Source organism: Sus scrofa, chromosome 7, assembly GCF_054392235.1.
Source record: "Sus scrofa isolate SSC_HxYL_T2T_F1_AM1 chromosome 7, Sscrofa_HxYL_maternal_Yorkshire_Landrace_v2.0, whole genome shotgun sequence".
Classification (NCBI taxonomy): Eukaryota; Metazoa; Chordata; class Mammalia; order Artiodactyla; family Suidae; genus Sus; species Sus scrofa.
This window is the reverse complement of record NC_139389.1, coordinates 26,008,588-26,024,151: the sequence shown is the minus strand read 5'-3', so window position 1 is coordinate 26,024,151 and position 15,564 is coordinate 26,008,588. Positions and strand designations below refer to the sequence as shown.

The 15,564-nt window shown below is 36.1% G+C and overlaps 1 protein-coding gene and 1 pseudogene across 1 annotated transcript; both read right to left on the bottom strand.

The window, feature by feature from the left end:
• Positions 1-3,365: 3,365 nt before the first annotated feature.
• Positions 3,366-4,310, bottom strand: LOC110258984 (olfactory receptor 2B11-like). The gene has a single exon (XM_021082275.2). It carries the CDS (start codon positions 4,308-4,310, stop codon positions 3,366-3,368), a length of 945 nt encoding a protein of 314 aa, XP_020937934.2.
• A 9,734-nt stretch (positions 4,311-14,044) lies between these two features.
• Positions 14,045-15,012, bottom strand: LOC110258985 (putative olfactory receptor 2B3; annotated as a pseudogene).
• Positions 15,013-15,564: the final 552 nt, after the last annotated feature.

Genomic DNA, 15,564 nt, shown 5'->3' with positions numbered 1-15,564 from the left:
CTTTTATGGTATCTCTATTTATTTCTACTCTGATCATTATGATTTTCTTCTTTCTAAATCTGCACTTTGTTTCTCTTTTCCTAGTTACTTGTGGTAAAGGTATGTTGGTGGTTTGTGATCTTTCTCTTTCATTTTATCCTTATAAACTTACCTATTAGAACTGCTTTTGCTGGAGATTGGGACAAGATGGCAGAGTAGAAAGACTTAAGCTCACCTCCTCTCATGAAAATACCAAAATTACAACTAAACGTTGAATAACTATCAATAAAATAGACTGGAAAGTAGAACTGCTTTTGCTGCATCCTGTAAGTTTTGGTATTTTATATTTCTTTTTCTTTTTGCTTTTTAGGGCCGAGCCTATAGTATATGGAGGTTCCCAGGTCAGGGGTCGAATCAGAACTGCAGCCACAGCAATACTACAGCCACAACAATGCAGGATGCTGGCTGTGTCTTTGACCTACACCACAGCTCACAGCAACACTGTATCCTTAACCCACTGAGCGAGATCAGTGGGATTGAACCCATAAGCTCATGATTACTAGTAGGATTTGTTTCCTCTGTGCCACAATGGGAACTCTGGTATTTTGTATTTCTGTTTTCATTTGTATTAAAATATTTTTTTGATTTTCCATTTGATTTTTTTGACCTGTGGCTGTTCGGGTGTGTGTTGTTTAGTTTCCACATGCTTGTAAATTTTCCAGTTGTCATCCTGGAATAGATATCCTAGTTGATATCTAGTTTCATATACCATTGTGGTCAGAAAAGTTTCATATGCCATTGTGGTCAGAAAAGATGCTTGCTATGAATTCAATCCTCTTACATTTGCTAAGTCTTCTTTTGTAACTTAACATATGACCAATCTATCTTGGAAAATGTTCTGTGTACATGTGATAAGAATGTTTGTGCTACTGTTGTTGGAGGGAATGTTCTATATGTGTTTGTTAGGTTCATTTGGATTAAAGTATTTTCCAATCCTGTGTCCTCATTGATTTGTTTTGATGATAGTTCCATTCTTGATTCTAAGTGAGGTATTAAAGTCCCCTACTCTTGTTACATTGTTGTCTATTTTACTCTTTTGTTCTGTGTTTGTTTAATATATTTAAGTGCTCTGATGTTGGTTGAGTATATCTTTACAATTGTTGAATAAACTTTATGCTACTTTCTCCCTCCTACTCCTTCTGGGACTCCAGTAATTCATAGATAGTATCTTTTAATGGTATTCCATAATTCACATAGATTTTCTCTTTCTTTTTAATTTTTTTCTTTTTGCTCTCCTGACAGTATGATTTTAAATAAGTCTTATAATTCACCAATTCTCTCATTTGTTTGGTTGAGTCTGTTTTTGAAGTTGTTTATTGAATTCTTCAGAGCTGTCATTGTTCTCATAAATTAGGGTTTTTAAAAATAGTTTTGATTTCTTTGTTGAACTTTAATTTGTTCACATTTGTCTGTTTCACTCACTTTTTTTTCAGATTTTTTTCTTGTTCTTTGGAACACATTCCTTTATCTTCTAATTTTGTTTAACTTTCTCTGTCTTTATGAAAATTAGGCGAAACAGCTTCCTATCCCAGTCTTGAGGCATCCCTGTGAATTCTGCATGTGCCCAGTGGCTTTGGTGGGAGAGCTGGATCTGAGGTGAGCATGGGCTACATCTTCTCCTGGTGTGGGCTGGCAGCTGCCACCTTGGTGTGAGGTATGACTGGAGTTGGAAGGACTAGAGTGAGAGCGTTTCTCCTATACTCACTGGCTGTTACCATCCTACTGGGGGTAGGTTTGGGGCCCAGGGGGCTGTAAGAGGAGCCCCAACTGAGTTGGGTTTCTGCTAGGTGTGATGGTTATCTCCACCTTGGATACCTTGGATTGTTGCGATGGGTCCTTGCCAGGGCCTGAGGGCTTGGGGCTGCTCTTCTGTGCTGGTTTCACTCTTTTTCCAGTATCCATGGAGGCTGGATTGGAGCTGGAGTGGTTGTGCCATGCCACTGAGCTGCTTTCACTCCCATCCTGAAAGTGGTTTCCTCCCTGGAGCTAGTTTTGCTCCTCCCAAGGTGTTTTGTAGACAAAACACCCAGGCAGTTTTCTGTCTGCAGCCTCTGCATTTTGACAGGAAGACTGCTCTCTCTTTAAGAGGGAAGTCTTGGTTTCTTACAGCCCTCCTGTAAGCCCCACTGTTTTCCAAACCAGCTAAGGGGGTTTATCTTCCCATTGTCAGATTTCAGGACTGGGGTGCCTAATGTATGGCTGGAACATCTCACTCCCAAGCATTTTTCCTAATATTTACTTAATTAGTTCTCCTCCATCTACTGCTTTAATCCAACTACCAGTCCTATTGTTTGTATTTAGTTTTATGTGTTTTTTCTCTAAATCGTATATTTTCTTACATATTTTTTTGCAGTTTCTTCTTTTTGCTTTTGGTTCGCTTTAAGGTATTCTAAGATATTTGCTTACTCAGACTGATAATTCAGTTATCAATAGTAACAATTCAATTATCAATTTCTTTGTTGTATAATTTAGTTTTAGGAAACCAATTTTGAAAATTTTATTGCACATAAATGATACTACTGATCAAAGTACGTAGCTGAATTTAATAGAACATTTAATTATTAAGAGGCGTAACTTCTAGATATTCAGCTTGGTCTTTTTGCATTTGCCTTAGCATTTGCTAGGAGTCGTGATTTTAAATTCTCTGCCTGTGGGTTTACAATTTTTCTTAAAAGCTTGGAGCATCTGAGATTCTTCACATATTCAACAAACTATCTTCTTTTTTGGGGGGGGCGGGGGGTGAGTGTGTAGATGGGCTATACCTTTTCCCATATGTCAGATCCTGTCTGACTTTTGCCTCTAAAGAATATCTCAAAAATATTTTCCTGTGATGGTCCTCACAAATTCTACTTTTAAATTGATGTTAACTGAGGAAGTTTTTAAAAATAGTTTTCTGGACATGATTTCTCAAAATTCTGATACAAGATATCTGCAGTGGAGTCATGTTTGTGATTTTTAAAGTATAAGTATTCTGATGTGTACCAAAGCTGAAAAACAGTCTTTCTAGCAAATAGGACCAGGTGCATCAAATGTGCCTATACTTGGGAAAACTTGTAACATCGAGATATTTTTTAAAATATCTATTTAAGAAAAATTTTCAATATGTTTGTTAAGACACAATTTATACAGATATGAATTTTTAATATTTTTATAAATTTAATTTAAATTTAGTACCATATATTTATTTTTATTTCTTATGATAGCTACATAGTAAAAAGTTTCGTCTTTGGGGATAATTTTGAGACGAGGCAAAACCAAGAGGTAATTTAGAACAGAGGCTCTTCTAAGTCCTATATGGAAAGTATGAAGTACAAAAATAGCTATGTTTATCCTCTTCTTTGATGGTACAATGAGACAAGAAGCCTCATCATTGCCCCTTTCATGTCTTTGTTCCTCAAAGTATAAATAAAAGGATTAAGCATAGGAGTCACCAAGCTGTAGAATAGGGACATGAGTTTGTTCCTATCCTGGGAGTTAGCAGCAGAAGGTTGCACATACATGCTAATTACTGGCCCATAGAAGAGAGATACAGCAATAATATGAGAACTACATGTGTTAAAGGCCTTCTTCTTTCCCTCTGAGGACTGAATTCTGAGCACTGTAGCTACGATGAACCCATAGGAGACAAGAATAAGTGACAAGGGAACGAGGGAATAGAATGTTCCCACAATGGAGAGCATAGCTACATTGAATGTGGTATCAGTACATGACATCTTGATCATCACTGGGACCTCACACAGGAAATCATCTACCTTGTTGTTGCCACAAAGTGGCAGCTGGATGGTGAGGGATGACTGAAGCAAGGAGTTGACCAAACCACTTAGCCATGCCATGACCACTAGGAAGATACAGAGTTGCTGATGCATGATGACTGGGTACCTCAAAGGCTTGCAGATGGCCATGTAACGATCCATGGACATCACAGCTAAGAGGATGCATTCGGTGGCCCCCAAAAAGTGAAACATATAAAACTGAGTCACACAGCCTCCGTAGCTGATAGACTTATCTGGGCCCCAGAGGTTTAGCAGCAGTTGAGGGATGGTGGTTGTGGTAAAACAAAGGTCCAGGAAGGAGAGGTTGGAAAGGAAGAAGTACATAGGGCTGTCAAGGTTCGGATCTACTCTGGATACCACTATAATTGAGATGTTTCCTACTAGTGTGCAGATGTAAGCTGCAAACACTATTATGAAGAGTGGCATTTCCAACCAGGGATGGTCAGAGAAGCCCAAGAGAATGAAAACCTTTGGAGTACTTACATTTCTTGCATTCATGACTGTCGTTGCTCTTGTTCATGGACTTAAGTCAAAATGAAGATGTATATTTCAGTATTAAATATTCTTGATGGTCAACTTATTCAGTTAAATAAAGTGAGTTATGAAGGGATTTTCTCTGTGATGTAACTCCAGTGATGTGAATTGATACTTGCAAGATGAAAACATGAATCAAAATGCCCCAAATTATTATTTTGTGGTACATCTAAAAGAAGATTAACAAATCTCTATATTTTACCTAGAGAATGTAATATAGAAAATTTTTATAGAATAATGATTAAGTAAAGGGATACCACAGTTTTTCTTATATTTGAGAAAATAATGAAATGGAAGAATGTTTCCCCAAACCCACCCGTGCTGACTTACCACATGTGTTCATTTCTTTCATCCTTAGTCTGCTAAACCTTATTATTGTCTGGTTGAATTTCTGAGTTTATTTAGGTAAGTTCAGAACTCTAGCTGGATTGGTCTGCTTCATATAGAAACAGCAAGAGAGAGCGCTTTTCCTTAGTCCTGTATCTCAAATCATAAAATGACTTTTGCAAAGATAAAACTTGTCATAGAAGAAAACACATGGTTAAAATGATTCCCAGTCAATGAAGACCTGAAGTATAGCACAGGGAAGCCTACCCAATATTCTGTGATAAGCTTTATGAGAAAAGAATCTGAAAAGGAATGGATGTGTGTATGTGTATAACCGAGTCACATTGTTGTACAGCAGAAATGATCACAACAATCTTTCTGTGCCATGAGGATTAATTAGTCCAATATGTGTGGTTACCCTTTTGCAAGTGTAGTACTTTATGTTGGGTTAGTTATTTTCATTGAGTACAGTGTCCAGGTTGATTTATGCATCTGTATCTTCTAATTAATTTTTCTGTAGGTTGTATCCAAATATTAACATTGTACTTATCTCTGCCAAAAGAAGTCTTGTAAAGATTGCGTTTTCTTCCCTTTCATTTCCCCAAATTATTCTTATCACTCTTATCACAAAGTGCATGAGGTTGTGCAAAATGGTAAAGTCGATTAAGCTGAACAGATCGCTCCCACTCACATACAATACCTTCTTTAAATCAGTGTTGATATTCCATGGTAGTATTTCCCTTTCTTGCAAAAATTGACACTGATCTTTTTTTTTCCATCAGAATGAAATGTTAGTTGGAGGTAAATATTGAATATTCTCTCTGTGTTCAGTGTCTTCTTATCATAAGTCCTTAATATTATTCATTTGATTTGAAGGATCCTAAATATGTTCAGATGTGGAAACCTATTTTATTCTAAAATAATTGTTAAGGAAGTGTTCTTACTCTTTATAGAGCTGTGGGACATTTTTTCCATTGAGATAATAAACCTCAGTGGAAATTCTTGTCAAGAAACACTAGACATTCCCTAGAGGGTATAATACTGCTAAGTTCCTTCTTGCCCAGTACAATGAAATGATAAATTTTGGCATTTTTCCTGTTGTGGAAAATTAGCTCAGGACTGAAAGAATCCCAGAAAAGCTAACCTACTTCAATAATTTCATAGACTATTTACTTGGATTTCAGGGAAAATTCGAGACAATTATTTTTGGTGTCAAGATAAAATTTTCTTTTATTTATACTTTTTCTTGGGATATTATTTCCTGATATAATACATGTTGAGTAATTTTAATTTTACATAGAGAAAGAAGGAGCAGTCACCTTCCAATATGACTTTTAAGGAACTAAAAGTTTCTTGTTTTCAAATATTTTTCCTCCAATAGCCTAGCATAGTATAGATTGACCTAACACTGACTATGTTAAAGTTCCACAAATGATTTTTTTTTTGTCTTTTTGCCATTTCTTGGGTCGCTCCCAAGGCATATGGGAGGTTCCCAGGCTAGGGGTCTAATTGGAGCTGTAGCCACTGGCCTACGCCAGAGCCACAGCAACGCGGGATTCGAGTCGCGTCTGCGACCTACACCACAGCTCACAGCAACGCTGGATCCTTAACCCACTGAACAAGGGCAGGAATCGAACCCGCAACCTCATGGTTCCTAGTCTGATTCGTTAACCACTGCGCCACGACGGGAACTCCTCACAAATGATTTAAATAATAAAAAATTGTATCAAGAAGAAATCAGTTTACAGAGTTTCATTAATTTATTCAATCAATAAATATTTTCAAATGCCCACTACACGTAACTTTCTCCATTGCTTCAAATATTAACATTGAAAAATTACAAAAATTTGCTGTAATGACATTTATTTGTAATAGAGAAATAAGAGATTGGTGCTTATTCTCAGTGTCTCAGTAAACTTGGATACAGAATGATTGAAATGTTAGTGAAATAATGCACAATGGGCAATATGATTTATTATTTTTAAAAAATTACATAACTTTCAGGTGTACAACATTGTAATTCATCATCTGTATACACTAGCAAGTGATCACCATCACAAGTCTAGTTGCCATCACGACCCCTTTTAGCTGTTTCACCCATGCCCCCAAACCCTTCCCCTCTGGTAACCCTAATTTGTTTGTATCTGTGAGTTTATTTTTGTTTGTTTTTTGTTTGTTTTTTAGATTCCACATATGAGTGATATCTTACAGTATTTGGAAACCCCTGTGCTTCCAGTACCTGAATATCTGTTTCTTTCTTCAGGTTCAGGGAGGTTTCAGCCCTAATTTCATCAAATACATTTGACACCTTTCTCTATCTCTTCTTTTTCTAGGATTCCTGTATCGCGAATGGTAGTGTGCTTGACATTGTCCCAGAATTCTCTTAAACCATTCTTATTTAAAACAACGACAACAAAAAATGTTTTTGATGTCTGATTGGCTGATTTCTATTATTCTATTTTTTGGATTGCTTATATATTCTTCTGTATCATTTAATCTGTTGTTAATTCCCCCTAGTGAACTGAATTCTTCATTTCAGTTACTGTATTCTTCAGCTCGGACTATTTCTTTATTATATTTTCTAGTTCTTTGGTGAAAGTCTGTGTTCTTATATTGTACCCCCTACCTAGCTTAGTTAACATTTTTATTACTATTGCCTTGAACTTTTTATCTGGTAAATTATTTACCCCTGTTTCATTGGAGTTTTTCAGGGATTGTTTCTCATTCTTTCATTTAAAACATATTCTTCTGCCTTCTCATTTTGTTTAACTCTCTCTGTCTCTATGAAATTATGTGAAACTGTTCCCTATCCTAGTCTTGAAGGCTGTGACTTTAACTCATACTGATTAACAAAGCTGGTCACAGACCGTGACTTAGTTCAACAGGAGGGAAAATTTAATCCTACCCTATTCCTAGAAGGTATGAGAAACCAAATATCTGTGGTCAGCCTTCAAGATTACCACTGTCTGCCTTTTAGTCACAAAATATTTCATTTATTCTTCCTCCACAGAAAATACATCTGTCTCCTTCTGAGAAGAGACATATACACATTTTTCATCCATTAATAAGATGCAGTTCAAAGTTCAGGGTCTCTGCTTGGCTAATAAACCTGTGAATTAAATAGACAAGTTATCTGTCCTCCACATGCCCCAAAATTCAATCAGTAGAACTGGAAGAAGATGGCCAATAAAGAACCCCCATTGGGAAAGAGAAAACTTTAGAGATACATAGAAGACAAAGTTATCCAGAAATTCTGAAAACCATGAGCAGTTGTGAAGAGTTCCAACTCTGAGCTGTGAAATATTCCCATGGTCTACTCATTGAAGTAGGTCCCCAGCTACCTTATACCAGTTATTCCTCATACTATTGGTTTTTATTTTTTTGTAGGTCTGTTAACCTCAATGTCTATATCTGAAAAGAGCAATAATGAATATGTTTGCTTTTTCAGCTTCCTTCCTACTTAACGAAGATTGGTGTCCAAGGGTTATTTTAAATCTCAAGGCTTAAGAGTCATCTTTATTTGGTAGTATAACTTTCTCTAAAATTTAGCATCTAATCTATTTGATCTAAGTCTGCTTTGAGTTCCAGTGGCCACATCCACAGTATTTGTAAAGACACGACTCTCTTTATGTTTCTATATGTAGATTTCTTGGAACTATAATCCTTTGGTGAAATAGGCTTATTCTCTTTTCACTTTTCCCTTATTCTTTTTTCCTTTAACTATTTATCCAAGTAAAAGCATATATTAGGAGGTATTTTAATCCACTCAAAGTTCAATAGCAGGTACATTTTTAATGTTCTTAAATAAAAATTCTAATCACTAGATATTACATTTTAATTCACCTCTCTTTCTCAAACAATGTCTTCAATTTTATATATTACTATCTGGAACTAAGAATTTTTTTCTTCTTTTCTGATCCATCAAGTGCATGAATTTTTAGAATCTCACTATTTTGTTTCCACTTGAAGACAGCTATTTAATCTGTGTTTTAAAGAATTCAGGTATAAAATGTTGGCAAGAATGTGGAGAAAAGGGAACCCTTATTTACTATTGGTGGGAATATAAATTGCTGCAGCCACTGTGAAAAATAATATGGAGATTTCTCAAAAAAAACTAAAAATAAAACTACTATATGACCTAGCAATTCCACTCTTGGGTATGTATCTGAAAAAAAAATAATCAAAAAACCAAAACTACTAATTTGAAAAGATATATGCACACAATAGTCATAGCAGCATTATTTATAATTGCCAAGGTATTTAAGCAACCTAAGTGTCCATCAGTAGATGGATGGATAAAGAAGATGTGATGTATATGTGCAATAGAATGCTATTCAGAAAAGAATGAAATTTAGCCATTTTCATCAACATGGATGGACTTGGAGGGCATTATACTAAAGGAAGTAAGTCATAGAGAAAAAGACAAACACTGTGTGATATCACTTACATGTGGAACCTAAAAAATACAACAAATTGTGACTATAACAAAAAAGAAGCAGACTCACAGATGTAGAGAACAAATGAGTAGTTCCCAGTGAGGAGAGCAAAGGAGGAGAGAGCAATATATGGGTAGGGGAAAAATGGGTTATTATGGGATTTTATGAAATCATGTGTGTGAAACTTTTGAAAATTGTAAAGCACTATAGAATTTAAAGAACCTTAAATAAAAAAGAATCTAGGTACGTTATCAAGATATAATGCACATAAAAAAGAAATTATAACCCTCCATTGACAGAAAAGATGAATAAACTAATATGCCAACAGTGGTAAACTTTAAATATAGTAAATTTAAGGATGAACTCTTTTCCATAAAACTGTTTGCTTTTTCTAAAATATAAGTCTCATATTATTATCTTACATAAATATGTCTCATATTATTATATGTCTCTTATTATCTTTATAATTACATAAATAATGTATTTATGTAACTTTTAAAAGAGAAAGGATTATTAATAACTATATGTGACAATCACTAGATTTTCATTTTTACAGGGAAATACAATTTCCTTAGCTTTTGAGAATTTAAGTATATATCCCACCATGGAATTTCATATGACCACCATTGCTAGCCCTAGAGAGTTTCACATCTCTGAAAATTCTTTTAACAGAATAAATGAAAATTTGCATATTAGCTAAAATTATCCATAGTTTTGACAATTGATGTTTTAATTTTCTGCCTCCAAAACTAAGTGCTGTGAATGTTTTGGTGAGAAAAACCAAACTTTGTTCCATGCTCTTTTTTTTTTTTACTTTTTTTAATTACTCAAATAAACTTATCACATCTGTAGTTGTATAATGATCATAACAATCCAATTTCACAGGATGTCCACCCCGCAGCCCAAGCACATCCCCCCATCCCCCAAACTGTCTCCTCCGGAGACCATAAGTTTTTCAATGTCTGTGAGTCAGCATCTGTTCTGCAAAGAAGTTCAGTCTGTCCTTTCTTCAGATTCCACATGTCAGTGAAAGCATTTGATGTTGGTGTCTCATTGTATGGCTGACTTCACTTAGCATGATAATTTCTAGGTCCATCCATGTTGCTACAAATGCCGGTATTTCGTTCCTTTGAATGGCTGAGTAATACTCCATTGTGTATATGTACCACATCTTCTGGATCCACTCCTCTGTCGATGGACATTTAGGTTGTTTCCATGTCTTGGCTATTGAAAATAGTGCTTCAGTGAACATCGGAGTACATGTGTCTTTGCGAATTGTGGTTTTCTCTGGATAGATGGCCAGGAGTGGGATTGCTGGATCAAATGGTAGTTCTAGTTTTAGTTTTCTGAGGACTCTCCATACCGTTTTCCACAGTGGTTGCACCAATTTACACTCCCACCAACAGTGTCCTAGGGTTCCTTTTTCTCCATACCCTCTCCAGCACTTACTGTTTGTAGACTTTTTGATGAATTTACAGTCTAGTAGGAGGTAAAGGCACTTATCAAATGATCACTTAAAAGTAGAAGTGCCACAAATGAGAGGTACATAATGAACAAGTAAATTTGTGGGTATTTCACTGAATCAGAGAGAGACCACAAAAATTTTTTCTAATGAGGCCTGAGCCATTAGTAATTAGGTAAATATGGATGGGAAGAGTATTCCAGGTAGAAGGATCAGTATGTGCAAAGGTTCTATGCTTTAAGGAAATATGGTAAGTGCAAAAGACAGAGAGAGCGACGAGCAAGCTGTATGGGAGTTCCTTTGTGGCACAGCAGGTTTAGGATCCAGCGTTTTCAGTGCAGCAGCTTGGGTTGCTGCTATGGGATAGGTTTCATCCCTGGCCCCAGAACTTCCACATGCCATGGATGTGGCCAGAAAAAAAGAAGAGAGAGCTGTATTGCTAGTAAATGAGTATTTGTTTTTAACTAGTGAACAATAGAATGCCACTGATAATCTCAGTACAGGTGAAGAGAATGGGATGATTGTATTTGCAGTGTATTTGTATTTGCAGTACAGGTGAAGAGAATGTATTTGCAGTACAGGTGAAGAGAATGGGATGATTGTATTTGCAGTGGCTATATTTTGTATTTGCAGTGGCTATATTTTAAAAAAGTGTATTTCAAAGAGTTGGCAGGAGTGCATAATGATAGGTAGGTTAATAACTTGGTAAACTTATGGGTAAAACGTGATGGTACCAGAAATGTGAAGATAGAAAGGAATGGAGAGATGGGCGGTACAAAAGAGGAATGATTGATATGTTTTGGAAATGGTTTTGATTTAAAAAACTAAGGAGTGAATGGCATAAGATATGGTTCAGGGTTTCTGATTTGCAAATGTAAACAGAAGGTGAATCCATTTGTTAAAATAGTGAAAAGAGCTTTGTGGTGAAGGGTGAGCAGGTGTTTAGCTTTTGATGGTGTTGAGTTTGAAATGTCTATCATATTCAAAAAGAGATGGCAATGGTAGAAACAGGTTTGGAAATTTAAAAAAGGCACTTACACGAGATATAATTGATATTCATTTGTTTTTTGTGTCTTGAATCTCTTACTGCTTATTACATGTCTCATTTAGTAAACACATGATTATTATATAAGAGCTGTATTCTGCACTTAGGTTTTTAGTTACTTTATACTGGTGCTGGTACTTTCTGTACTCTAACATTTCTGCTTTCATTAGTGGATAAAGTCTAGACTTTTCAGTTATCATCTCCAGGCTCTTTATATGTGTCTTGTACTCTCTTTCTTAACCATTTTAAATTACTTGTAATTTATAAAATGCTTTGTAACCTTTTCTCTGTTGCCTAAAATGTTGTCCCATCTATGTCCTTATATTACTAACTGCAACTAATCATTTAAATGTCTGAATTTAAGGGTCATTTCCTCCAGGAATTAGAATATTTTTTTCAGGAGTTCTTGTCATGGCTCAGTGGTTAACAAACCTGACTAATATCCATGAGGACTTGGGTTCAATCCATAGCCTTGCTCGGTGGGTTAAGGATCGAGTGTTGAGTGAGCTGTGGTGTAGGTCGCAGAAGTGGCTCAGAGCTGGTATTGCTGGAGCTCTGATATAGGCCGATATGACCCCAAACCTGGGAACCTCCGTATGTCATGGGTATGGCCCTAAAAAGACAAAAAAAATTTTTTTTCAGCATAATAACTGCGATTATTTTCCCTCTGGTCTAGTACTATCTAGTGTTAAAAATATCAATAAATATTTATTTAGAGGTTACCCCAAAGAAGAATGAATTTATTCAGTTAAATATTAGAAAAAAGTATTCCAGTGAACATTTCTATAAAAAACATCATCATTTATGGGCTATCACGTGTGTTTGGTTGGTGCAGAACTTGGAACAAATAAGGATTTGGGACAAATAAATATTGGAAAATGAACGAAAAGGGGAAAATGCTATCCGTGGAGAATGATGGGATGAATTGAAAACAGAGTTGGAAATAAAACTCAATTGATATTTTAAATTTCTAGTATGAGATACACACACTTAGCTAGTTTAAAGCCAGCTAGATTTGACATAAACTGCATACTTGAAACTGTTCTGGAAGGTGTATATGATGGAATTATAAAGGGATGGGAGGATGTAAAGTGATTGAGGACTGGGGTGATTATGGGAAAACTTTTGGCTTGGGATCGCTGGTCATTTAATCATAAAGATGGGGAAATTCCTAACTAAGGTGGTAGACAAAAATGGTTCTCCAACAAATAGTACATAAGTGGGAAGGTAAACCATCTAAGTGTCTTGGACAGTCTGACATTGATAGGAAGAAATTTTATCAAGGAACAAAGGAACAAAGTACATGGAGGAAACTTCTGGAAAGCAAAGGAGCTTTTAACTTAGAAAAGATATCTTTCCATACAAATTTTAGAATGTTTTGTTCTAAAGAATGTCATTGGTAATATGATAGGGATTTCCTTGAATCTGTAGATTGCCTCAGACAGTATTGTCACTTTGACTACATTGATTCTTCCAATCTAAGAGCCTGGTATATTTTTCCATCAATTTGTTTCTTCTTTGATTTCTTTCATCAGTGTCTTATAGTTTTCAGAGTAAGGGTCTTTTGTCTCTTTAGGAAGGCTTATTTCTAGCTATTTTATTCTTTTTGGTGCAATGGTAAATGGGATTGTTCCCCTAATTTCTCTTTCTGATCTTTCATTGTTAGTATATAGAAATGCAATCTATTTCTGTGTATTGGGCATGTATCCAGACAAAAATTTCATTGGAAAACATACATGCACCCATATATTCATCACAGCACTATTCACAATAGTCAAGACATGGAAACAACCTAAATGGATGAATGGATTAGGAAGATGTGGTACATATAAACAATGGAATATTACTCAACCATAAAAGGACCAAATAATGCCATTTACAGCAGCATGGATGGAACTAGACACTCTCATACTAAGTGAAGTAAGTCAGAAAGAGAAAGACAGACACCATATCACGTATATGTGGAGTCTAAAATATGGCACAAGTGATCCACCTACAAAACAGAAAAGATCATGGGCATGTAGGACAGACTCGTGTTTGCTGGGGGGAGGGAGGGAGTGGGATGGACCGAGAATTTGGGGTTAGTAGATGAAAACTCTTGCATTTGGAGTGGACAGGCAATGAGATCCTGCTGTATAGCACAGGGAACTATATATCTAATCACCTGTAAAGGAATATGGTGGAGGATAATGTGAGAAAAAGAGTGTATACATATGTATTACTGGGTCACTTTGGTGTACAACAGAAATTAACAGACATTGTAAATAAATCATAATAAATCTTTTTTTAACAAAAGAAAAGATGTCTTCAGCATTGCTTCCTGAAGCAAGTTTTATAAGTTTTGGCTGAATTCAATACAATCATAAGAGCCTGAAAAAATGAAAAATCAATTAAAACACTATTATCATTTTCAAGGATAAGGACAGACTCAGAAGATTGTTGTCACAATGGAACACTTATTTCTTATAGAAAATGTTAATAATTCCAGCCTCTTGAAGGCCTCTTTCATATCTTTATTTCTAAGGCTATAGATGAGAGGGTTCAACATGGGTGTGAATATCCCATAGAAAAGGGAAACCATCTTTCCCCAGTCCTTAGAAGTGGACGAAGGTGGTTGTAGATACATGTATATGCTTGTTCCAAAAAAGAGAGAGACCACAACCATGTGAGACCCACACGTTCCAAAAGCTTTTCGCCGTCCTTCGGCTGACCTGATTCTCAATACTGCTTGAGCTATGAAGCCATAGGAGATGAGGATCAATGTCACTGGAATTAGCAGAATTAACACACTGAAGAAAAAGAGCTCGGAGACAATAGGCTTTGTGTCAGCACATGACAACTTGAGAAGGGCAGGAACCTCACAGAAAAAGTGGTCCACTTCCTGATGACCACAGCGAGGCATGTTAAGGGTCAAGGAGGACTGCAACACTGAGTTGCTGAAGCCAGTGAGCCAGGAGAAGGCTGTCATCTTGAAGCAGAACCAGGGGTTCATGATGACTACGTAGCGGAGGGGTCTGCAAATGGCCACATATCTGTCAAAGGACCTAACAGCCAGGAGGAGACACTCCGTAGCACCCAGAGCCAGGAAGATGATGAGCTGGGCCACACAGCCACCATAACTGATGGTCTTTTTGTTCTGACAAATGTTTTTCAACATATGAGGGACGGTGCTCGTGGTGTAACAGAGATCTAATATGGAGAGGTTTGTGAGAAAGAAATACATGGGAGTGTGAGCTTGGGCTCCAGAATGCACACCATCATGATGGACACATTGCCAAAGATGGTGGTTGCGTATGATGCTAATAGGAGCACCAAAAGGGGCGTTTGTAGCCAGGGCTTGTCTGAGAAGCCAAGTAGTATGAACTCTTTTGAGGAGCTCTCGTTTGCCCGATTCATGATGACTCACTAACTTTTCATTCCTGAAAGCATAAAACGGGAAAATTGTCAGTCGGAAATTATCGGATACTCTTATTGTAATCAAATAAATGATTCCATAGTAAATATAATTTATAGTAAATTAAGTGGAGCCCTTGTAAAAATACAACATACTTGTCATATGGTTAGAAAGTAGGTCTTCTGGTTTTAGTAGTTATATGTGACTTTAAGAAGTAAATCATTACATTTAAATGCCACGAATGTAGACTTCTATGCATAAAACACGGACATTTGTAAGTGCTCAATACATTTTAATTCCTTACCTTTTTCTTACATCCTAAGCTACCTTAACAAGCACTTTAAGATTAAATACTACTTTTAAATCAATTACTTTTAATTCGGGCTGAAAATGCTGAGCAGTGGTTTTAAAAGTTTCATCTAGATCTACAATTGATTCTACAAATCTACTGTTTTAGTGACATCTTCATTTTTTTTTTTTGGTTGTCTCTTTTTCTTAAATGATATGTGTGCATGAACATTCCTGCAAAGAGCTATCATGACTATTAGATGGTT

Bases quoted from the DNA above. Each gene is read 5' to 3' on its own strand.
- LOC110258984 (XM_021082275.2), bottom strand. From the start codon at position 4,310: ATGAATGCAAGAAATGTAAGTACTCCAAAGGTTTTCATTCTCTTGGGC.